Source organism: Tiliqua scincoides, chromosome 1 (genome assembly GCF_035046505.1).
Source record: "Tiliqua scincoides isolate rTilSci1 chromosome 1, rTilSci1.hap2, whole genome shotgun sequence".
NCBI lineage: Eukaryota > Metazoa > Chordata > Lepidosauria > Squamata > Scincidae > Tiliqua > Tiliqua scincoides.
The window spans coordinates 221,713,962-221,740,011 of record NC_089821.1 but is presented as its reverse complement, the minus strand read 5'-3'; the positions used below and the strand labels follow the sequence as shown (position 1 = coordinate 221,740,011).

The following is a 26,050-nucleotide window of genomic DNA, read 5'->3' as shown; positions in this document are numbered from 1 at the left end:
CAGGTACAGAGAATTACTATTTAAATCATCATACATTTTATGGAAAAGTGGGTTTAAAAAAAATAAAATGAATAGCAATTCAGTTAAAAACCTTAAAACAGATCTTTAATTTTTTAAAAAATTATTTTAGATATACTAACACTGTGAGGTGAAAAATGTGTGTCACAAAACCAGGCGTGGTAAATTAGGTTTAGCGTGCTAAGTACTCATACACACACACCCAGATCAAGCCAAAGATGCTAAGGTTGCTTAACTTTATCTGCATTGTTTTTATATTGTTTCTCCAAATTTATTTCAAATCTGTTCTCATCATGTTTAGGACATAGTAAAAGAAAACAGATGAAATTATGTTTGCTTCACTGTTCACAGCAAACATAAATGCAAACTACATGCAAACATAAAATATCGGACCATTTTAACAGCTAGCCTGAAGGAGGATTCCTTTTGCCCACTGGAATTTAAACACGTCTTCAAGAAAGCACAGAAGTAAAAAGATTCTCCAGAATGTTCATAAATGTTCTTAGCTTAAAGTTAGTGGATTAAGGCTGAGGTGTTTCTACCTTTAAATGAAGCTGGGCACACTATGCAACAGAACAAATGATAATATGTATGCAATCAAAGAAAACAGACCCATAAATCATAAAAATATGTTTTGCATAGATATGATTCAGCAGGATCATATCAACAGGAGCAGTATTCAACAAGCGGAATATTCATAGCTTCCTCATCTAATACTCCCCATTTGACACTGTATAAATATCTTCGCATTTCAGTTTCTTTACAGTGAGAATAGTTGTCCATTATTAACTGGGCACTATTTTTACAGATAAGATGATGCGCTGAATGCACAGTCTCATGTTTGTGATGGCTCAGGATCCATAGGTTTTCTCTGCAATTTTCATTCATTCATTGCAACACTATATCTCTTTTTTAATAGTCCATAACAGTGGGCTCTCACAGTCTTCCTATGAATCTGTCTTCCAGGAGTCTGTTGGCCCTGGCTGTGAATCCTTCTCATGGCTTGGCTGCCCCTTAGGTCACTTCACAAAGACCACTGTTGGCATCCTGCCACCAACTCCTATTTGCCCCTCTCTGTTCCAGGGATCGTCTCCAGCGGATGGTTCCCTCACTGCTTCTTCCTCCCAGTGGGTGGAGCCTTGCGGTCTGAAGTGAGCAAAAGCACAGACCCCTCAGCTCAGGGGGGCTTCTGAGCATGGTAGTCATGTACAATGGAGTTGCACCCCATTCTGTCCCCAGGCCTGGGAACCCTGAGTGTCATCTCCCACAGAGGATCTCTGCATTCTCCCAATTCTCTCTCGTCTGGGGTTTAAAACATCCTCTGCCCTAAGACCTCCTTTGCTCTTACTATTGAGGTCATTACTATTGTTGTGAGCGAGCCTGGCTCAGCTGGCCCCATGGCCCCTGGACTGAGTATGCTCAGAAGCAGGATGGAGCCTAGCAAATTGAATACTGGGTTTGACTTTCCCAGGTGAACCACCACCACCCAGCCAGCCAGCCAGGTGCTAGCCTGGTCAGGGTATTACATATTGGATTATACTAATTTTCTAGTTATTAAAAATAATAATAAAACAATAAGAACTCTGATCAACTACTGTCCTGAAATGATGCATTAGTCATTGCAAGCATGGGCACCAGGTTGCTGGTGTCCTGGGACAAGGCCACGCACTGGACTCTGTGGCACTCTCCACCACCCCTCTGGTCGATGATACACTGCATACTAATATGGACAGAAAAGGTATTGAGAACAAAACAGCTAATATTATAATGCCATTGTATTGATGGTAAGGCCACACCTGGAGTATTGTGTCCATTTCTGGTCGCCGCATCTCAAAAAGGACATAGTAGAAATGGAAAAGGTGCAAAAGAGAGCAACTAAGATGATTACTGGGCTGGGGCACCTTCCTTATGAGGAAAAGCTACAGTGTTTCGGCCTCTTCAGCCTAGAAAAGAGATGTCTGAGGGGGGACATGATTGAGACATACAAAATTATGCACGGGAAGGATAAAGTGGATAGAGAGATGCTCTTTACACTCTCACGTAACACCAGAACCAGGGGACATCCACTAAAATTCAGTGTTGGGAGAGTTAGGACAGACAAAAGAAAATATTTCTTTACTCAGCGTGTGGTCAGTCTGTATTTCTTACTCAGCGTGTGGTCAGTCACGATGTGGTGACAGCATCTGGCCTGGATGCCTTTAAAAGGGGATTGGACAAGTTTCTGGAGGAAAAATCCATTCTGGGTTACAAGCCATGATGTGTATGTGCAACCTCCTGGTTTTAGAAATGGGCTATGTCAGATGCAAGGGAGGGCACCAGGATGCAGGTCTCTTGTTATCTGGTGTGCTCCCTGGGGCATTTGGTGGGCCACTGTGAGATACAGGAAGCTGGACTAGATGGGCCTATGGCCTGATCCAGTGGGGCTGTTCTTATGTTCTTATGACACTGGTATTGAGGGTTCAGAGATTAGCATACTCAAGTAGGCTATCTGATGGGTGTGAGCCCTCAACCAGTGATCACTAAGCCAATCTCTGATGCCATCCCTGGCAACTATTACTAATTAATGCCTATATGCTGCTGCTTTAATGAACACTAGAACACAGAATAGTTCTCAGCCAATAGACATCAGAGATATCACTTCAAGTGGACTCCTCTAAAAATTAGTATCTATTTTAATCTGCATTAAATCATGCAAGGAAGGAATCAGACATTAATTTTAAAAATGAAGTACAGAAAAATGACTCTTTGGGCTCATTAAGTTTATTAATTTGGGCAGTTAGACTTTCAGGCTAGCTAGTTAGAAATATCTTGATTATTCAACAACCTCTAACTATGTTTCATACAATTTAGTGATGGAATTTGACAATTTTCCAACCTGTCCTCTGAGAGATTTTGTTAAGTGAGACAAGATTCCTTTTCATGGATCAAAAGAGCGAGTTCTTAAGGAAATGCAGAAAATATAAAATTTAACTCCTTGTAATTACTCTCAGAACTTAGAAAGATTTATCTTCTAAAATTATTACCAGGTCCAAATGATAGATAGAAAAAAGGGCATTTTATACATTTATATAAAAACCCATACGCTGCAGTAACTATCATGTGTAAGTGGGAAACTCTCATTTCAGTTAAACAAGGGCATTAACTGAAGACTTGAGTGTTACAATAACTTAAGTGTGACTTTTCTTGCCTCACAATCTGATTTTCTTCCTGAGGATCAAATCCAAGTGCTCTGACACACTATTGAACTAGTTTGTGGCCAGTCATCTACTGTCTGAATACCACGGTCCTTGGGATGATATCCCATGCTTGGGTTTGACTCGTTCATGCCTTTCGTATTATCCATGCTCCGGCTCATTCATGCCTTCCATATCTCTATTTTTTCATACCTCTGTGAGGGTTTGGGAGTATTGCTGAATTCTAGTGCTCCACAACTGCCAAATACAACAATTCATTTTTAAAGCAAAACAACATTGTGCTCTTTCAAACACGATTATATCTCCAAAGGTACTTTGGACTTTGACTTTTCTTTGATGAGTTCAGTTTTTCAAATTATTGGCATCTTTATGCTGTATGACAAACTTTCTAAAATTGTTTTGCTATATTCAACTTAATCTTCAGTGCTACCCTATATTTACTTTTCTGTTGCCCCCAATCCGGCCTTGAGAGTCATTTTTCTGCCAATGGGTACCTTCTGCCCAGACCAAAACTGGAAGCCTTACTATAGAGCCTGTCAGGCTCCTCAAATTGCACAGCCAGAAACAACACATTCAACTAGCATTGCATAACAGTATTAGCGGACTGTGCCCTGATGGCTTCCCTGAGCTGGAAGAAAGAAACTTTCCAGCAGACCAGGTAAGCTGGCCAGGAGCCGTTATCACCTTTTCAATAGTCTTCATGGGTTTAGGAAGACTTCCCAGGCTTCCCAAGATCTCATGGGTGACCATGCAGCATTGACCATTGTGATTTGAACTAGCACCTGGCTGGGTAGATGTTTGACCCTCTCTCCTTTCTTTGATTTTGGAGGCAGGCGAAATCTTCACCTCAGTCCACTTAAGTCTTACAGTGGGTGAATACCCTGTTAGATAACTTTCCTCACCCGTTAATAGTAAGATTTAGGCTTTTGGTAAATAAGAATCACTTCACTCCCCTGAATGTTATTCTCTCCCTTTTACTAATAGAGACACTTCACCAGGGTCATGTGCAAGTTGATGGCGTTCACCACCATCCAAAGGTAGCAAGACATATACACTGACATATCTCAGGCCACTGCCAGTATGAGGAACCAGTTCACCACCACCCAAACTCAAGGATGAAGGAACCACAAATGGCCTGCTCCCCTATCCCCAGAGGGGTTAGGGGCTACTGTGCACAGCCCACTCCACATAAAGGTGTTAGTCACAAGCACCTCATTCCTACACAAAAAGTTGAGCACCAGCCTCCCACCAGTCTCAGGAGCACTGGAGGCAACCCATGATGAGATTTGTTCCATGTGTTCTTCCTGCAGTCGAACCTGCAGGTCTCTTGTTATCTGGTGTGCTCCTTGGGCCGCTGTGAGATACAGGAAGCTGGACTAGATGGGCCTATGGCCTGATCCAGTGGGGCTGTTCTTATGTTCTTAGGAGTTCCTGAAGCAGCTGAGAAAGTAAGGGGCTCAGGAGCTCCCAGGGTAATACATCACCTGCTCCATGCAGTATAAGTGGGCCTTGTGTGCTTTCAACCCTGGACTTTGCAACAACTAATCACTGCTTTGACTGTATGCACCTAGCACCAGAGAAGAACTGATGTGTGCCACCTTTAGTTTTAATATCTCCCTCTTTCTCTTCCAAACTGCTACTCTGTATGTCACCTCATGTTCTAGGACTGTTTCATAGCTGTTATGCATGCCTCAATTAAGCACAACTAGAAGCCAGACATACCAGTGACAACTGCAGAGAACATCCACAGAAGGCCCCCTGGACTCAGAGGAGACCCTCTTGCCATCAGTAATCCATGACCAGAGGTTGCCAACAGCAGAAGAAGACTGGCTTAGCACAGCTGACCATGTGCATTGTGAGACAACGCACATCCTGATCTCTAGGTTTGGACCTAGCTACCAGTGGACTCTAAATCCACCACTATCTCACCCCCTAAAAGGGACTTATAAACCATGTATGAATGCTGTTCGTTTAGGATCACCAATATCTGCCAAGTACGTGCAACTGTGTTTCAGGACCTTTCATTTGCTTCTATGCCATTACTATTTGTAAATGTGAAACATTCTCTAATAAAAAGTTTTCTGCTCTGTCACCTTGCTGGATCACTAAAGGCATAATTTCCAAAAAGTGGAGTACTGAATCAGTGGCAGAGCTCCATGTCATTATTCCTGTCTTTCACTGGGAGGCAGTAGGGCTCAGCTGGGCCAACTCAAGCAGAAAAGGTAGGCGGGGGAAGGCGGGAGGGTGGCATTCCTGGGCGGGGGAGGGCGGGCAGTGGGTGGCCCCGGGGGGGGGGCACTGGGGCTGGGATCTGGCAGTTATGCTCCGGCTTCAAGCACCTCAAGAGGTGGCGCAAGTCCAAGGAGACCCATAGGGACCAGCAGCCCTTAACTGGAGGTAAAGGGAAATGTTGCCCCTTACTTCTGGCTGAGCTGCTTATGGCCACTATCCTGCGCTGGATATAGCACAAGCCTCCTGGCTTGCCTGTTCCAGCGAAGGATAAGATTGCGCCCTTAGTGACATGTTGATTCAAAATTGTCTGAATCAAAAGAATTTCATTAATGTGCCATGCAGACAATGTCAATGTTCTCAGTCATTACATTTTATAATTGATTTGACCATATGCTTACGTTCACTGGTGTGTTATTCTATAAACAGAACATCTGACTGATGTGTATGCTGTAATGTTTACTACAAGGAAATTTTACACTGATTGCTTACAAATAAATGAAATGTGAATTCACAAATTACAAGATTTTCAGTACTAGACCGACACATGAATTTAAGTGGGTTCACTTTTAAATCAAGATTAGCCATTTTCACCAGACAAAATAATGTATCTGTCCTTTCAATACTATTATATGAGGGAATTTTAGACATTTTATCTTCTACATATAATTATCTTCAAATGTTGTTTTCCCCCTGTCTTTATGACTTCCAAAGGGGGATATAGCTTTTGGGTTTATGTTATAAATAATCTCAGGGTAGGTTTTCTCAATTTCCTTTTCTCATAAATGAAATTGTACTTACTACATCCTAACGGATGAACTGTAAATATAATGGTAATTCATTTTCATTGAATCTTGGGAATAATTAATGGGCATCTTAAAAATTGATGATAGTTTTGTAATTGCTTCTATGCCTGCTTTTTTCCTTAGTGGATTGTATCTGAATAGCTTGAAGTGTATTGGTTAGTATTTTTGTGAAAAACTTATATATAACTGGTAAATGACTTATTGATCTAAAGTTCTTAAAGTGACTTTTGTTCCTTTCCTTGAACAAAAGTATGATGATGGCACAATTCAATTTTCTGAACTATTTTTTGCTTAAAGAATTTTGGGAATGGCAGCTATCAGGCTTCTGACATTCCATATGTCAAAAGCTGAGCAGGAAAAATATCAGGTCAGGAGGGCCCTTGACACATGTACTATTGAAACAACATCTCTGTAATTCATTTTATAGATACAGTAAAGACAGAAGCAGACAACTCCTATCAAAGTGTAACCATTTAAAAATATATCACCATGCATGGAACTTGGAACACAAGTCATCACTACATTCATGTAAACATAAAGGAATCCTATGCTAAGAACAGCACAATCTTGCTGTTTAGGTCCCTAGGCTTTCTTGTGAATATAGCAGCATGACTAAAGGTCAAACTAAACCTTACTTTGCTTTTAAATTGTTAAATAGCAGCTGAATCAGACCACTAATAGATCAGGATCACAGCAGGGGCAGGAATTTTAAACCCTCCCTCAGTCCTGATCCAGATCCCCCCCCCCCACTGTTGCAATTTTTGTCATATATCTATCTATCTATCTATCTATCTATCTATTGAAACAACACGGCTTAGAAGAACCATATCACATTGATATAAAATCACATTACAAAATACAAAAAAGACATTACAATACATTAAAAAGAAAAAACAGACAAGAAGAAATAGAATTTGTAAGAAATAAAGCAAGAGTGGAGCAGTACATCGTACTAATTTACTGCTTCCTTAACAAATTCAAAAAATCAAAATAAACATCATATTTTGCTGCCATTTTTCAGGATTAAAAAAAGCTGCATTTGCATTTGGTGGGGCAGGCAATCTAGAATGAGTCATAGTGGGAGACCAAGGCCTAATCCTATCCAACTTTCCAGTGCAGATGCAGTCACAGTGCAGCCCTGAGGTAAGAGAACAAACATCCCCATACCTTGCGGAGGCTCTCCCCACTGATTGTTGCTCCACTGCAGGATGCACTGTATGCCCCACTGGCACGGGTGCATCAGTGCTGGAAAGTTAGATATGTTTGGGCCCTGAATTAATTCAAGCTTCCCTCACCCCATACAGAGAGTGATGCAACTGTTATTTAGCAATAAAAAGCAAGCAGACACTTCCAAAGCACCTGTGTAAAGTAATATCTGGCTTGACCCTTAAGAGCTGTGACAGCAGCACAACACACAAATTAGAACACAGGTTCTCACCAAATTCATACATGGAGAGATTTAAAGTGGAGGATCAGCAGGCAATGGCACTGAACCCTCCTCCTACAGGTCACTTTTCACTTGCATCCTCTTTCCCCAGCCACTTGTCTACAGCTGTTCTGCGACAAAAAAAACAGCTGGGGGGATGCAATGCTTAAGGTTAGAGAAAAAACAAGTGAGGGAGAGGTTTTGCATCCCTCCCATTCACCTCTTCTCCATTTTAAATTAAACCCATATAAACGTGGCATTTTATATTCCAGCACACATTCATACTGCAGTCATGTATAGGTTTTTGTCACACTTGATCAGCAACTCAGAAACCTGAGCAAGTCAGGAGTAAGGCAATGCTGATCTTACCTCATAACACCATGGATGTACTCATGATTAGAGCTGTCTTACAGCAAGCTTTTAAGGGTCTACTTCGGCATCATTAGAAGTCATCTAAATTTACACCCAGAGAAATTGAGGCAGGTGTGCCAACATAAATATATGCACCTGCTAGCTCTTCTTTATTGTTCTGAGAGAATAACTCAAAACAGAAGGTAGAGCTCTAGCTAGAGTAAGAGCAGATGTTACAAATATGTGGTGAAAATAGTACATAAGACCTCTTCTTGTATAAGAGACAATTGTCTTGTTTTCACACTAGACCAGGAAGATATTTAAGTACTCCAAGAAGCCTATCCTTAAAATGTGTCTTTTATTCTATGCTAACTGGGCCAGGAGGCACCTTGTGGCATCCTCTTATATTTAGCAGGGGGAGAGCAACTGTCCTTTTTGAGCAAGGGGTGTCATCAGTAGTGTTGGGGGGTCAAGGCACTAAGTTTTGCAGGCACCTCAGCATGCCATGGAAGTGAACCCCCCCCCCCCCAAAAAAAACACTACTAGGTATCATGTCCCAAATAAGTTTGGGAACCACTAAAATATATACACGTATAAGAAAGAATGAGTGTATGTGTGTAACTTATAACACTAGTGACCTGCTAGCCCTGTCATGTGCATTTCTAGCATGACAGCTAGTTATAGACTACTACACTACAGGGAAAAAACAAAGGCATGCTAATTGTGCCCCAAAAGGAGCAGTGCACAGTAAAAGAGTTTAACAGAGATATCGGACCATGTGCAAAACTTTGCACAGTTAAGTACTTCTTCTGTTTGTAACATTGCATATAAATCTGCTCTTGAGACAAGCCCTGCTCGAGACAAGCTCTCAGCAGGCCAGAGCACAGTGGCCAAAATGAGCATACAGAGAGTTGTGCTATATTACACAGAGAGCCCCCCTAAGCAGCAGCCGCAATTGATTGTGGGCAGCGTCACTTCCAGTGTCACAAACCTCTGACAGTTAAGTGGAATTCCCACCTTAGCTGTGCAGAGTTGAAATGTCACCACATTAAATGTACCCCTGACTCAACTGATTTAAAGGACAGCAGGAAACACAATATTTTGAAAATATTTTGTGAACTAATTACACCAAGAAAAAGAGCTCCTTAAGTGAAAGATAAAATTTTTCTGCCCATGAATAATCATTAAAAAAAATTCAAACCTAGAAACAGGGTTGACGCATGACTCTTTAATTAGAGCATTTAATTTGAATATGTACTTAATTAAAATATAACTTGTTAATTCATTAGCCTTGGGTTATAACTGTGATACCAATTTTCAAGCATCTAAATATGTCCTCCAGCACGTAATTTATTTTATTACACTAAAGCAATTTTTAGTGATTATGTTTTAAAATTATTGCAAACATATTTTCTTGTTTGATTTTGCAATAAATCAGAAGACAAAACTAGAAACCCAGCTGAAATATAAAAAAAATTAAAAAGGAGTATGATCATGATGAATTTCTGTCAAGCAGATCTTAGATGATTTTTGGACACAGAGATTATTCTCATTGATTCTTTGCTTATTTTTCTTCCCAATACAGCAATTTATGTGTGTAATAACAAATACCACATGAGAATAATTATATTAATTCATTTTTGCCCAGCCCACAGGTATACACATTTGGTCCCTGTTGTGTATATGTAATGTAGGGCAGAAATGGCTTAAGCATGAATCCTGGCAAGTGTCAGAGAATCCCAGATCATCATCCAAAACACTCCTGCTCCAGCACTCCCTACCAAGCACCACACCAAAACAGCATCCAAATGGATCATCACAAACGACTTTCACCTGGCCAGAACTGCACCAAGGTCAGTATTTAGTACAGAAAAATAAGCTTCACTGGCTGGGGGGAATCAGCAGTGCTCTTGCAATGGAAAGTTTTGCTTCACTAAGGGCTCAATCCTATCCAACTTTCCAGCTCCAGTGTAGCCACACTGCAGCCCCGTAATAAGGGAACAAATGTTCCCATACCTTGAGGAGGCCTCTGTGACTGCCTCCCCATCACATGATGCAGTGCACGCCCCATTGGCACGGCTACACCGGCACTGGAAAATTGGATAGGATTGGGCCCTAAGGCTCCAGCTTCAGGCTCAGGGTAGATAAAAGGAAATTCCTTCACTCAGATACAAATGAAGTTAATGACAAAGAGTAGATAGGAAGGTGGATCAAGGCCAGGCAGGGGGATTCAGATATTGGTGGCACCGCTGATGATGACACTATCGTCTTCCTGGTCTTGATCCGCCTCCTCCCAGCTCTGATCTCCACTCTGTCCCTGTGCCTCCCCACTTCATTTCACCTGCCCTTGACTCCATTTTATCTCCACCATTCCAGAAGTCACTGCAAGGTGCAGGTGTGCAGCTGCTCACTGCTTGTGGCAGTAGCCCAGCTGTACAGAATGGCATGTCACCATTTGCAACAGCTGTAAAAGAACTTGTGCTGCCAGAATGCTTTCACTAAGTATGAAGAAGAATGCTATAAAAGTTGATGTTAGTTGTTTTAAAACTGAATATCTTGGAGTTGACTGTCTGTGATGTGTATCTTCTGTTTTATTTTCATTTTATTGTTGTTGCTGTTAGAGCCCCTTGCAGAAGCACGTCCATCCATGAGGCCAACTGACACAGTCACCTCGGGCAGAATTCTGGTAGAGGATGCACGCTTCTTTCCACCTGCTTGCTTCCACTGATCCTCTTCCTCCTCTTTCCACCAAGGATTGGAAAAGATAAGAGGGGGACAGAACAGAAGTGTGGAGGAGATGAAAGTGGTGGGTTAGAGGAGCAGAAACTTGCATACCACCAGGTGAGGGGGGTAGTATCCGGCATGCCGTCTCAGGCATCAGGAGATCTTAAGCTGGTCCTCACCACCTTAATCATTTTTAATGGAAAGGCAGGGTATAAATTAATGCAAATAAAAGGTTTTTCAATAATAAAGAAGCAGTTATAGTTCAAGAGTTATCCTGCATGCTTTTAGAAAGAACACAAGGCTCTCTTACTAGGTATAATTTACCATTGCTGGTCAAAATATTTTATGAACACTAACCGGTTTGCTTTGAGAAGAGAGTGGGGGGGGGGTGGAGAGTGACACACACCTAGATGAGATTAAAGTGATCTGGGGATTCATTCTCCTGCTAAAGACAAGACATAGTATTTCAGGGAACATAAATTAAAACATCAAAACACACATTGATTTTTCTGATGGTCATTGTCAATTTGATTTGGTTTGTTACCTGCCGAACAGCTTTCTCTTTGTGTAGCCCTTAAACAAAAGAAAGGGGAATGATTACTGGTAGGACAGAGGCTCAGCCATTCATTATGCTTCTAATTGGGACAGGGCTTTGAATTCACCTCCAAGGTAGAATTTAAAAATTTATCAAAGCACCATTTGTGGCACTGAACAGAAATTTACTTCCTGACAAGCAGCAACCAGCTCTTTTAAGACAGATGCTTCCGTATGCAATTTAAAGATTAGAGTGCAACAAGCTCAGACACTTGTAGATGGCAACCTTTGTAGCTGGGGGAGAAAAGACTATCAGTTCTGAAGCATACTGTGATAACAAGATGTCTACCCGTTCTCAGCACTTACCTGCCAGGCATACTCCCCTCTTGGAGTAGCTGTTTTCACTGAAAGAGGTGGGGCCATTTGTCTTCCTCTTGGCTGCCAATCTACCAGGGTGTGTAGCTTATAACACTGTGTGTTTCCCCTTGGGTCCATAGTAATGTGAATTGTCTTTATCCAAGTGCCTAACAAATCATTGTCACAGAGCAACAGCCGACCTTTCTTTTCAATCTATGCACTTTTCAGGAGTTATAAATCAGTTGACTTTCAAGCTCGATGAGATGGCATATGCCCTGGTTTGAAGAACAGATGGAGGCTTGGGGGGAAATTGTTTCTGCAGGCTTGCTACAAGCAGTACAGCTCCATAAAAGTGAACCATTCACACTAATTTCTCACATAAATTATACAGACAGGGAGCACCAGCCCATTCAGCAGAAAAAGGGGGAAAAAATCTTTCATCCAGTTTTCAGAGGTCATTTAGCAAATTTAAATTAAAGTTATTTCTGATACATGGCTGGGTTTTCAGTTTCAAAAAATGACAGTTTGCATCAAATAAAAGGATGACTTTAATTGTGTATGCAAGAACGAAAATGATTAAACGAGATCTTCAGTGACTGCATGTTCTCTAGAACCCTCAGATAAGCCGCAAGTATTAATTAACACAGAGGAATTAACAACGCCAGTATTGGAGCCCTGTACCTCAAAAAATCAGGTAAAACTGTCACTTGTATTCACAAGTCCTGCTTTTTGACACTTCTGAATGGCTAGCTTTCAAATTCCAGCAAGAAATCTAGGACATTTCCAAGGCAACATCCTTTATTCTTCAGGAGAAACAAGTTATTCAGCTGTTAAATCAATGTACATGCCACTGTTTTAATAAATATGGCACTATACTTAAGGAGGTAGGAAAGACATTTCATTAAATGTTTTGAATTACAAATAACAAAGCAATGGCAAGAAACAAACAGCATGTTATGATCAATGAAAATAATTTTAAAAAGAGAGGGCTATGAGATTTAAATAGCAAAAATGGTGACAATGCAGTTAATAGTGAATCATTTTTTTTTTAACCTGGAATGGATAATTAGCGTGACGCATGTGTAAGCTAAATCATTATTTTGAACTCAGCAGTCATTTTAGAAAATTTTCAGTTATGTCAGAAATGTTCTTCATTTGGATGGATTACTTCATCTTTAACGCCACGTTACTTCCAAACATGGAAAGAAACATCCTCTGTGGCAGTGGTGATGATGATAATGATTATGATAATAATCATAATAAAGCCAAAGAAAATAAAAACATGAATGCTTTCTCCATTAAGAACTAGCAAGTTAACACTAAATGACAAGTGTTTGTACAGCCACTGTCTGTCACCATCCTAATGAGTGCCTTAAGTATGCAATTAATTCATCTTACATTTCTCAAACTTTTTTTTCTGCTTGCAAATCTATTTTTAGTATGCTTGACAAAAATAGCAGACTACATTGGAAGAGATCAGTTTTATCTGGAATCAGTTCCTAGTAATCAGTGTGAACAAAAATTTGAAATGCAAGAATTTCAAATATGACTATTCAGGTTCTATTCATCCACAGAACTTATGACTTGCATGTATGCTATTGCAGCCAGGATCCGTTCAGTCTCGCAAACAACCCAACTGGCCTCTTGGTGGCAGCATATTTATGAGGGTGACACACATATCTGGATAAATTTCCAAACTAGCTAGTCTGATGGAGCAAAAAACTTTGTTCATTGCCCCTCTGTAGGTTGTGCTACCTTATGGTGGTGGAGAAAGGAGCTGGAAACATGATTTTGTAATTTTTAATCGAGTGCCCATGAGCACAGTTACTGCTATGGCTGCTTTAATATTTTGTACAACATGCTGTTTCAACAGGCAGTTTCCCTCCCTGTCCACAAGCAGCTTACATGGGAGGTAGCCATTAGTATAGTCAGTTATCTTAACTGACGGCCAAACTACATGTTACAAGATGCTTGAATGTATCAAGGTGTCTTTGAAGCTTTTCTAAATTGTTGCTGGAGGGTGTCTCACAGCCCAATCCTATCCACACTTTCCTGGGAGTAAGCCCCACTCTCTTTAATGAGACTTACTTCTGAGTAGACATGCATAGGATTGGGCTATCACTTTGGATCCCCCACAGCATGGGGGGGGGGAGTTGAACCCTTTCTCCTCATGTCATTTTCTCATTACCCAACTCATTGATTTTATTAACAGGGAAAACATTTTGGGTGGGCAATTTTCATTGGGAAGCTAGTGCACTGAGTCAATCACGGACTTCTTCCCCCCCCCCAAAAAAGAAAAATCAATAGGAAGCATTGGAGCCAGTCCATCCATAAGGCCATCTAATGCACACTGCATCAATGGAAGTTTGCAAAGGGTCCAAGGGAACAGCAGATTCGTGAATTTTGTTCTAGTGAACCAATACAACTTAAAAAAAATCTTTGGTGTACAGATTTCTGCAAGACATCTGCTCTGAAGAAGCAACAACAAAAGACAGAGCAAATTATGTATTATGTTTCCAGGGGATCACAGCCCCTGTTTCCATCATGCCTGAAGTAATAAGAAAATAATGCTGCCAAGTATGAAGTGCTTGTGTTTAGAACTCCCACATGTGGCCTTGCTGGAAAATAAAGTCTCTGATCTCTAGAGTAGACCTCTCCCTGACTGTTTATGGGTGGCACAATAGGGAGAGAAATGCACAGTACTTGAGGCACTTCTATCTCTTCTTCATGTATTCCAGCATGAGACCAGAGAAACTTCAGATGGAGCCCTGTCAGAAATATAAGCTCTAACAGGATACCTTTTCCCTCTTAATGGATAAGCACAACCAGCCCCCACACATTTGAATTACACAAAGGTAGCATCATATTCCCACCTCTCCTGCCTATATGACCCACAAAGTACACAAGAGGCAAGCAGTGCCCTTTCTAGCTCTAGAAGATACGGTTTCTGAAATGGTTTAAATGAGGGTGGCTTGTTAACAACCTACCAGCCACTGCTCATGGGTGCATGCTAATGTATTTCTTCTCTTTCCTACCAATAAAATATTGTAAGTATATCCTTTTTTAACTGGCTCCAAGTTTGTGTATTTGTGCAGTAAGCTACCAGCATTTGCTAGGCAGTTCACTGCTTTGCTTGAGTGCTGTTGCAGCTCCCCATGTCTCATCTTGTCCCAGTCCCTCCCCTGGCAAAACGGTTCCTTCCAGCTGAGGAAATCCCCCACAGGAAGTCAAACTGTGAAGGACCTGTTTGTTTGTTTCACATGGTAGCACTCTTCCAAGAGGACTACACTTTCTTCCCTTGCTCTGTTCAAAAAGGTATTCCTTGGATGTGTGCATTTGTGTGACTGGAATGAGGGGACTTGAATCCTAGCAGTTCGTTGCTGTTGACTCTTTGCTGTTGATGCCACTGTAACTCCTGTAGGAGGTAAGGGTACTGTGACATCCTTGTGTGTGTGTGTGTGTGTGTGTGTGTGTGTGTGTGTGTGTCCTCCATCTGTTGATCCATCTTTGGGGCATTCCCCCATGGTTAGCAGGGGTGTCTGTTGCTCACTCCTAGAGGTTGGCTGAGGGGTGCCTTCCCAGCATTGGCTGCCCATTGGCCCTGCCCATTCACCCTTCTCTGGCCACCAATGTTCAGGCTGGGTGGATGCAATAATTGGCTCCTTGGATGTCATACTGATGATAGGCTGCCAGTGCAAAGGGGTATGGCAGGCTTAGGGTTTGGACAGGCTGGACAGGATTAGGGTATGGCAGACGTTGTACCAGTATGCATTCCAAATAGGATTGGGACATAACATATATGAAGGACCGCATTCTCCTATGTTGGGCTGCTGGACCCCTGACATCTATATTGCCTGTCACTGACAGATATTTGTTAGTCAGGCACAAGAGAAGGAAACTTTTCAGTAGCAGCCCCACTGTTGTGGAACTTCCCATAGAGATCTGTACAGCTCCCACAAATGCAGTTGTTAAGAAGAAGCTGAAAATGTCATTTTATGATAAGGTCTTCCCTAACTATGTTTATGGCAGCTTATAAATAGATAAAAACATATAACAGAAATTTAAAAATAAACACCAAAATTGCACCAAAAAGTCTGCTCAAAACACCCCAGTCCACAACAAAAATCACAGCAGTACCAGTGCATATAGTGCTTTAAAGTGTAACATAAGCAAGACAGAAGCCTTCCCAGAAGCATTTACAGTACCATTTAAACTGGGAGAGGGCATGTAGGGAAAGATAACAAAGGGAAGGAAATAAAGAAAAGAAGGATGGTGGGCTGAATGAGAGCAAGTGCAGTTGCAGATATTTTGGTTGTGTTTCAGTTAGCACTGTGAACTATAGGCTTAACAGCCCAATCTTATGGGCTGGGTCTGCTGCTTGGAACTAACAAGGAGACTGTACTTTGTGGTGCCGTGAATGTCACTGCAGAAGCACATGTAGCCATGCGGTTCCAGGCCACTGGTAGAAATGATGGACACACACCACATGATTCAGTAGCTGGCAGAAGCTCTGTTGGCCTTGGCAGCAAAGGCACAGTGAAGTGAAGGTGGGTAGAATGGGGTAAGTACTGGGAGCATGATGGAGATAGGAGGGGATGGCACCCAGACCAGGTGACATATGCCTGCTGATATCTCCCTCTAGAGGGAGCCACCATGTCTCCTTTGCTCCTCAGACCAGTGCCAACTAAAAAGCTGATGCAGGACCAAGGAAACCCATTAGCAATTGGCAGGTTACAGAGGGGTAAGGGAAAATAAATTCCCTTTCCCCAGTCAAACCTCCAAATCAGCCCTCCCCCCATAGCATGCGCTGCATCCTGTTTTGGTGTGGCTGTATGCAATGGTGGGGAAAACCACAGAACTGGGCTTCAAGTCAAAAACTCTAAACCCACTTCTGTGAAGAACATGGTTTTCCATTACATAAAAGTTACTTCTTTTCAGTGCTACAGTTAGCACTGAGGAGATATGCATGAGCAATGGCATAATTTTAAAATGCATTAATATTCCAGGGAGGGAGGTATGCAAGTCTGTCAGAGCAAAACACAATCAAAAAATGTGTTGGTCTTCAAAAGTGCCTCAAGACCCTTTGTTGATTTTATTCCATTTAAGATTAATCTTTGTAGCTTTCAAAATTATATTTTGAAAATTTGATTCATAAATAGACAGAACTGCAACATTTGGTAGGCAAGTACCTAGGAGTCAATAAATAATGATTCTTATTGATCATTACACTCCAAAGCACTTAGGAAAATAAAAAAAAAATTGATTAGAAGCATATTACTTTGAACTGAATGGAAGAGCACACCCTTTGGCATAGAAATGAGTGCTGTATTTAAACTATTTTTGCCTGCTGAAAAATAGGTGCTTGCACAGCAATACAATCTTTGAATCATGCTGAGGTTCCCCCCTCCCCACTGTATGAAGAGGACCACTAAATCAGCATAGAGTGGAAAGTTAACAAGGAAGAAACATTTATTGTGCACTGGCTTTTTTTTCAGAACCAGATTCAACATCTCACCAAGATTAATGAAAAGGGCTATATGACCTGGTTAATGTTGTGATGAACTGTAAAGTTAAAATCTCTTTGCAAAACATTTCTATACAAGATGAATATAGAAAACACACACACACACACACACACACACACACACACACACACACACACACTTAAGAGACTGAAAATTCTAGCCACCATATTCTTCCTGCCTTTTGTTAGTTCATATACTTTCTTCTGATCAGCCATAAACTAGTATTTGCTGGACCCTGTAGTACACTCCTAGGAATGGTGACAACATGTCACCAGGTCAAAGGAATTGGTTATAAGATATTCAAGTTGAGGTTGCTCCACTTCTTATGGCTCAGTGATGTGACAGTGTTCCAATAAGCCATCATGGACATGAAAACAATGTTGGACGGAATAATATACTTACAGCCTCTTGTATGCATATCTACCCCCCCCCCAAAAAAAAGGCCCACTGTGTTCAACACAGTTTACTCCCAAGAAAGTGTGTATGGGATTGCAGCTCTAATTAGTCTGGAGAATCATGGACTCCACTAAACCAATCTTGGAATCCTGCACTTCTGTAATCTACCGATTAGTGCAAATCTTTCCACACTGTATAAAAAGAAATTCCTTGTAAGAAAAATTGTACAGGATTTTTAATTTGTTAGTTAAAAAAAAAAGTCCTTAGCTGTAGCTATTCGTTCAATTGCTATAGTGAAAACATGTGCTGTTGGCAACCTTCAGTCTTGAAAGACTATGGTATGCGCTCTGAATGGTGGTTCTGGAACAGGTGAAAAGGCCAATTTGGGAGTGACAATCCCTTCCACACTGGGAGCAAGTGCAGTCTGTCCCTGGTCTGTCTCCCTGGCTATGGGCCTTCCTTCTTTGCCTCTTAGCCTCAGACTGTTGGCCAAGTGTCTCTTCAAACTGGGAAAGGCCATGCTGCACAGCCTGCCTCCAAGCGGGCCGCTCAGAGGCCAGGGTTTCCCACCTGTTGAGGTCCACTCCTAAGGCCTTCAGATCCCTCTTGCAGATGTCCTTGTAACGCAGCTGTGGTCTACCTGTAGGGCGCTTTCCTTGCACGAGTTCTCCATAGACGAGATCCTTTGGGATCCGGCCATCATCCATTCTCACGACATGACCGAGCCAACGCTGGCGTCTAGTGCATACATGCTAGGGATTCCAGCACGTTCCAGGACTGTGTTGTTTGGAACTTTGTCCTGCCAGGTGATGCCGAGAATGCGTCAGAGGCAGCACATGTGGAAAGCATTCTGTTTCCTCTCCTGTTGTGAGCGAAGAGTCCATGACTCGCTGCAGTACAGAAGTGTACTCAGGACGCAAGCTCTGTAGACCTGGATCTTGGTATATTCCGTCAGCTTCTTATTGGACCAGACTCTCTTTGTGAGTCTGGAAAACGTGGTAGCTGTTTTACCGATGTGTTTGTTTAGCTCGATATCCAGAGAAAGAGTGTTGGAGATCGTTGAGCCAAGGTACACAAAGTCATGGACAACCTCCAGTTCATGCGCAGAGATTGTAATGCAGGGAAGTGAGTCCACATCCTGAACTTATATCCACCAATGACTTATAGCAGTTGTTCCCAAACATTTTAGAACCCAGGGTCCACTTTTAAAAATGACACTCTCTCAGGATTCACATAGCTTTACGAAACTAAAAAAAAAAAAAAAAAAAAAGCCTCTGCTTTTACTCTGGGGGGTGCTTTCCTTAGCATTTTTTGAGCTTCATCAGATTGTGACCATTCTGGTGGCTCTGTCTTCCCCTTCATCTGGTCTTCAACAGAAGCCAAAGCATGGTTGCCTACTCACAAACAAATGAGCATGTGTAGCTCAGTTTCGCTTGCCATAGGGCTCAATACATTTTCTTTGACAGCTTGGGGGGGGGGGACTTCCTTTTTGAGTGTTTTTTGGTGGGCTGTGTTCATCAGCGTTGCATTCCTCTCAGCCTGCTCTTCAAAGTGGACTAAGGCACAATTACCTACTCATGAGGAAGCATGCACATGTGGCTCAGTTTTACTTTCAAGAGGGCTCAATATATTTTCCTCCTCAGCTAACTGCTTGTCAGTTTCACAACCCACCAACAATCAGGTTGCAACTCACTGGTAGCTCACATGACCCACAGTTTGGGAAACACTGACTTACAGTATTTTTCAACATATAGTAACAATTAAATAACACAGTGGTTCTCAATTCTTTTAGTACTAGGACCCACTTTTTAGAATGACAGTCTGTTAGGACCCACCAGAAGTGATGTAATTAACCTGGAAGTTATGTCATGGTTGGACGTGACGTCATCAAACAGGAAAATTTTTGAACACCCCATATGATAAAATCTAATCAATTAAGTATAAAAAATTATTTAAAATAAAGAACTCTCCTAACCCTCCTAAGCAGTTGCTGATCTGTTTAAAAACAAAAATTCTCCAAACACCTTAAAGGTTGCTATCCTATTCACGCTTAACCAGGAGTAAGCCCTAATGCCTATCATTGTTAAAAGCATATATACAGTAGCCTATTAAAAGTACTGATCTATAACATTTCCCCAAATGCAGTCATATATTATGGTAGCATCAAGTCTATTAAAAAATAAAATACACATTGAAATGAATGGGTACTGATTTGAAACTGACTTGCGACCCACCTAGTGGGTCCCAACCCACATTTTGAGAAACACTGGAATAATACATTTATCGTGAGGAGAGAATACACTGAGGTATTTTCTTTTGTCAGTATAAATTACCTTTTTGAGATCCCTCCTTTGCCCATGCACCACTGAACAAACAAGTTACTAAAAGTAAAATTAACCATGGTTTGCATCACATATTCACAGAATAAAAAAAACCAAAGACAAGAACAAAATATTGACGTACAATGTCATTATGGGAAGCCTAAAATTTCAGTGGTGATGGTGCCATCAATCCCTATCCTTCACTTCATAAGACTAGACTATACAAATAAATGCATTTTTCCAAACACAACTTACCCACTTGCTTGCACTGTGCAAAAACACATCATGGCAGTTTTTAAGAGGTCTAGAGGATCACTGCACAGTAACCACCCACACATTAGTCTGCTTGATGGTCCACATCAGCCTTGTCAGTTAGGACGGTAGAATGCTGCATCTCATTTTGAGAGACAGCTCTGCAGGCAAGCAACTGTTCCTCCCTTATTAACTCTGTATTGGAGTTCCAGGATGGAGTGGAATGCCCAATCTGGTCACTCTCCCTGGGTTAGAATTTGTTCCTCCAACACTAGCCAGCAACCAGGCCCCAACAATAAACAACTATTTGCAGTTTGTTGATGTCAGGAGGCTGATGATACCCACCTCTATTATCATAAAATTCAGAAGAATTCCTCTGAATGATGAAGACTGATGTAACCTCTGAATTTGTGCCTTCAATCAATGGTGAAAGGAGGGTGAATATACTTGTTCTAGACAGGTGGGCTGGCTGTGTTTTGGTGACCTCTGGATTGGGTTACTGTAATGTATTATATGAGGGGCTGCCTTTGAAAATGAAAACTTCTGCTAGTGCAGTATGTGGTGGCTTGCCCCGTTGACAGGTGTGAAATCATTTTATCTATTTCACCTACTTTGAGACAGCTACACTCAGTTACAGGCCTGACCTGTAGCGCCCGGGGCCAGGACAGCAACATGCCGCCACCCCCACCCCCACCTCCGCTACTTGCCTCCCCATCCCATACTTACCTGGTCACATGGAGCCTCACACAACCTTCCCCTAGGCACTCCAAAAGTCACTTAAGGCTTCTGGAGTGCTGTTAAAAGTATATCTGGTTTTCCGATGGAAAACTGGAAGTACTGTTAAGGGCACTCCATAAGTCTCAGATAGCTTTCAGAGCGCCGAAGGGAAGGTTGTGCTGAGCATTTTTTTTTTTTAGTGTGAAACCCAGTTTTCCCATGAACCATGTCTGGAAAAAAAAAGAAGTCCTTACAAACTCATGAGAGTTTTCCTGTGCTGAAGTTGCAGCCACAAGCAAAACTTGAGATGGGGAGTGGGAGGGGTGCGAAGGATGAAGGTAGGGTGTATACCCCAGATCTCATTGCCCTGCCCGTTCAGAAAAGTGCTTTGTTGCACTGCTAGTGGAGGAATAAGTGGGGATCCTGCCTATGTGACCCTGCTGCATCAGGTGCTTCAGTGGCACTCCTCCTTCCCTTCCACCAGCCCAGGAGTCAACCTGGGAAATCTGTTCTCCTCGCTCAGGCCTCCTCCAACAGGTGCAAGAATGCTACCTTTGCCAAAGGGGTGGAGTGGGCCAGGAGGAGGAGAAAAAGTGGGGCACAGAAGGATGGAGAGGTGCTGGGCATGGTGGGATGCTGCTTGCTTTTGTCTTTTTGTGTGTTCACCCTCCCACCTGTCATAATAAGAACTTGGGGCAAAAGAGATTGACTGGGAGATGCTGACTGGAGGCAAGGCTGACAGTGGAACAGAGGGAGGGATACATGTGAACAGGGACTGTATGGGGGGAGGTGTGTTTGGTTTTGTGGCAAGAGATGGCAAGAGACAGGAAGTCTGAATTAGATCTGAATAGAGAAATTCATTCAATACAGAGAAGAAAAGAAAATCTAAGCCACCCAAAGGATATTGGTAGGATATCATATTTCTCAAAAACACAGCACGATTCAAAAATTGGCAACCACAAATTTATCTCAGCCATTGAAATCAGGCATCTCCAAACCTTAGCATACTGTTGCCTCAATCAGTGACTCACCTATACCCTTGCCACATCATGACAATTTGTGATGCAAACAATTACTGCATATGACTTTTCCCTTAACCTGTACCATTTACATTCATTCTTATGGTAAAACAGTTTTTAATTTATGCATTTTTGAGATATGGACTGTTATTCAAAATAACTCCTATGTAAAATGAGAGATGCCTGTACTGCCTTCACAAAAAAAGAGAGACAAACTCCAATCATTATAAGACAGTGCTCCCTGCCCCCAATATGAACAACCTATAAAACTCATGAATGGGCAGGAACATCAAGGTTCATCAAGGAACATCAAGGTTCACAGATATAGTGAATTATATCTAATATGATCAGAGGTCTAATTCAAACAATTAGATCACCAGAATCACTCCCTCTTTTAAAAGCAGGAATGGTACAGCTCAGATAGTCTCTAAATAAAGTTTTGAAAGTCACTTTATACTTATTGTACTTGAATTCCTGATTTTTGTCTCTTCCTTTTTACACTTTGTGTACATTTTGTCTATTAATTCCAATGAAATATATTAGTGCCTTACTTGTAGGTCTTAACAAAAATTAAAATGTCCAAAGCACAAATAAAAAGCTAGTCTGAATGCAAAAATCTTTCAACATCACTAGAATGCAATCATAAAAGAAAACATCTGATAGCATTTCCAGTTATAGTGATCTTATAGTGATCTACTACGTGGCTTTCAATGTAAGACTGATTGTGGGCTGGGCCTAACTGTTTGACAAATTTTGTACAATGCCAAGTTCTTTAATCATTTAATAAATATTTATTATTATTCTTTGCATACTGCTGCTGCTCTTATTTGCCTTTATTAGCATTAAGAAAACCACAGTAGCTTAAATTAAGATTATTTTCAATGTTACCTATGCAAATAACCAAAGAATTGGACATGCTTTTTTCCCGCTCTCATACACAAGATGCTCAGTTCTTGAGTATTGTTTATTCTGATTCCAGAAAAATCCTAGTTCAGCCCCATAAATCACACACACACATACACACATGGAAAGTCATTCTTTGATAACCAAAATAATTAAATAGAAAAGCAGGTTAAAGATCAGCATTCATTTTTCAAATTAAATTTAAAAGCCTGCTCTAGTTACTTAAAAGATTGGCAAGTTTTACAAATAACATCACTGAGCCTTTTAGAGAGAAACACTGCTGCATTCGAATGAAGTCATTAGGCAATACATTTATTTTGAAGCCAATTAACCTTTTGTCAGAGATGTCGGAACCATAATGGTTTCAGCAGTGGAGGTCAGCCTCTAACAGGGGCACGTATGACAGTGATTACGCTGTCTGACATATGCTGCAGACTGGGAGTGCAGCCATGGAATGAGAATCCGCCTTAGTTTGTATTCTGCTCTGCATTTCAAGGGAGCAGGCAATCTTGACCTATCCATTTAGGTAATTAAAGCTTCCATTTGGAACTGTCCTGCAGGAAGGTGAAATTTTGGGGGAGATAAATGGCTGCTGCTCACTGTATCCAGCCACTTCCATCATTTGATGGACTGCCTGAAATAGACTGGGTTGCCAGGTCCTCATAAAAATAGAGATGAATTGAGCAGGAGACAATTCTCTAAAGCAAAGCAACTCTGTCATCTTCCTCTTTGCAGCATATAATTTAATTGTTAGCCAAGGTAGATGGCTGACTCAGGAGGCCACTCTCTAACGGCTCCCCCACCATCTTCTATTTGCTAAGAAATTACTCCACTTTATTTACTTATAAGCCAACATTTTTTGGCAATGAGAGATGTCATTTCAATCAGCGCAGCTGGCTGTCACAGCTGCGTCCTGACTTACCTTCCAGGCTATCTTGTTTCCTCTCGTATCATGCTCAAGGGCGATTGGGAAGTCACCTCGTTCATAAAACTTGCGAAATGCTGTGGGCTTTGTTGGTCTTTCTTTAAATGCTCCTGCAGCTGGGGGACCTTTCACCTGAAATGTTAAAATAAAACACAAAGGACCCATCAGGTAAAATTGCTTTTGATCAAGAAACACATTTATGATTAACTGGGCACATTTACCCAGTAAGCTCCATGGAACATAGTAGGGCTTACTTCTGAATACATATAAACAGAATGGCTCTGTTGATGAATATGTTGATGGTGGCTAAGAAATCAGAGTGGCACACATTTCATACCAGAATACTGATAACAAAGTTCCCGGTGGTAAATTTTGTTTTTTGGTTCACCTTGGCGGGGGTTAATATGCACAGGGAGCAGAGATTATTTTAAATTGACACTAGGATTTTGTTTGTAGTGTTTTTATCATATAATGAGTCCTTCTTGGACTTAAAATGAAAGTGTTAATCTTCCAGTGTCACACTTTGGAACATTTAATTCTGCATAGGCAAGAAGACAGGACTAGGGAAATCAATGGCAGAACTATATTGACTTAAAGGGTTTCAGATTGCACCCCTAAGCAAGCCAATAAAGCCCAAAACTATATTATTGTGTGTGAACGCACACATTATTGAAGTATTTAACACTGTTAAGTACCCTAATCTGTGAGGCCAGGATTTCTTATGTCTGCTTTTCAAAAGAATTTTATGTAGTGCTACACCTTAAATGACCATCTATCCTATAAGCTCATAAAATGAGAAATGTAGCAGAATACCATTTCAGGGGCAGCCGCAATGTAGCCCAGAAGTAAGGGAACATTTGTTTCCTTACCCTGAGGAGGACTCCATGACTGCCCCTCCACCACAGAATGCAGCATATGCCCTGTTGTCCTGGCTGCATCAGTACTGGAAAGTTGGATAGGATTTGGCCCTTGGTCTCATTCTTATTTAAGACTCAAAGTGAATTATCTGTACATTTGGTCTTCATTTTACAAGATATACTAGTTTGCTGGCGAACCAGCAAGGTATTTTTTTTTCCAGTGATAGACAGTGTTATTCTTCACCTTCATTTCATTTTTGCAAAGATGCAGCCTTTAATCATAGAACAATTTTAACTAGGTTAACTGTTTCAACATAATGAGTATTCAAACGGTTTCTGTGGGCTGCAATCGAGCTCCCCGCATGAGCAGAGCAGAAGTGTAACCTCTCTCTCCCTCAGTCCTGTCTTTGCAAGGGGCTGCTTCTACTCTAAGTAGCCACGTATGAGGGGCTTGGGCAAGGAGAGTCCTTTTGGACATCTCCAGTTGCTGACTGTAGCTATTTACAGCAGAGGGGAGGCCCGCAGACAGGACTACAAGCCTCCTGAACCACCCCCACCCAGGTATATATAAAAGCCCCTTGATCTTAGCAGTGCCAAGATTGCTACAGTGCCATCAGAGCACCCTTTTCTGGGTCTCTTCTCTGAGGGGGGAATGGCCCTCTTATGGTTCCCCTGGTGAACTGCGACCCACCAGTTTGGGAACCACTTACCTATTTAATTAAAAGCTAATGCTTATGATGGAAAGCATACATAAGAAAACTTTTGCTTGTGCTGGACAGCAATGTAAATTTCAAAGAGAAGTTGAAGAGTATGATAAAATAGTCCCTGCCCAATAATAATAATCTCTTTGCTCTGAGGAAACATTTTTACCTAGGAGTATGTCACACTGACTGACTTTCTTGTTGCACTACAGTGCAAAGTTTTGTAAGAAGGATTTATGTATCCAAACTTGCAAAACTACTTCTTTTTAGAACCCATTGTCAGAAATAGAAGTTCATGAAGAAAGGCTAACCTGTTCTCACTTCAGAGCTTTTTACATCTTTCTCCTGTTCTTCATACAAAAAATCCTGCCGTGGTTAAAAAAAAATGGCACATGCCACAACATTCTGTACTATACCTTTATAAAGTGATTTACGAAAGCATGCATGCATGACTTTTATTCTTGTAGAACATAAAAAAGTATCCATGAATAATCTATCAAACCCAGGGTTATCCAGTGAAGACAACAGAAGGGCTTTTAAAGAGGCAGACACCACTAGTATTTTGACTCCAACATAAGAAAGTTGTTTGAATACTTATTTGAATGTTTGTTTTCATACAATTAGAAATTCAGAGGCAAGATTGAAATGAATCTTGGCATCTCTATTTCATAAAGCAGGTAGCAAAGAAAAACTGCGTTGGATCCAAAGGTGCTTCAGCATGAAGGAAATGCAATTCCACTCGGGCAAGTTCTCCCCTCCCCCAAGATTTCTTCCAGTTCCTTCCTTCTACTGCAA

At 41.4% G+C, this 26,050-nt stretch overlaps 1 protein-coding gene across 1 annotated transcript in view; it reads right to left on the bottom strand.

The window, feature by feature from the left end:
* PACRG (parkin coregulated) overlaps positions 1-26,050 on the bottom strand; it is a 274,965-nt gene that overhangs the window by 205,793 nt on the left and 43,122 nt on the right. Inside the window, exon 2 of the mRNA XM_066611354.1 lies at positions 23,695-23,829. Within this exon, the coding sequence (XP_066467451.1) occupies positions 23,695-23,829 (135 nt within the window). The remainder of the gene's footprint in view (positions 1-23,694; positions 23,830-26,050) is intronic.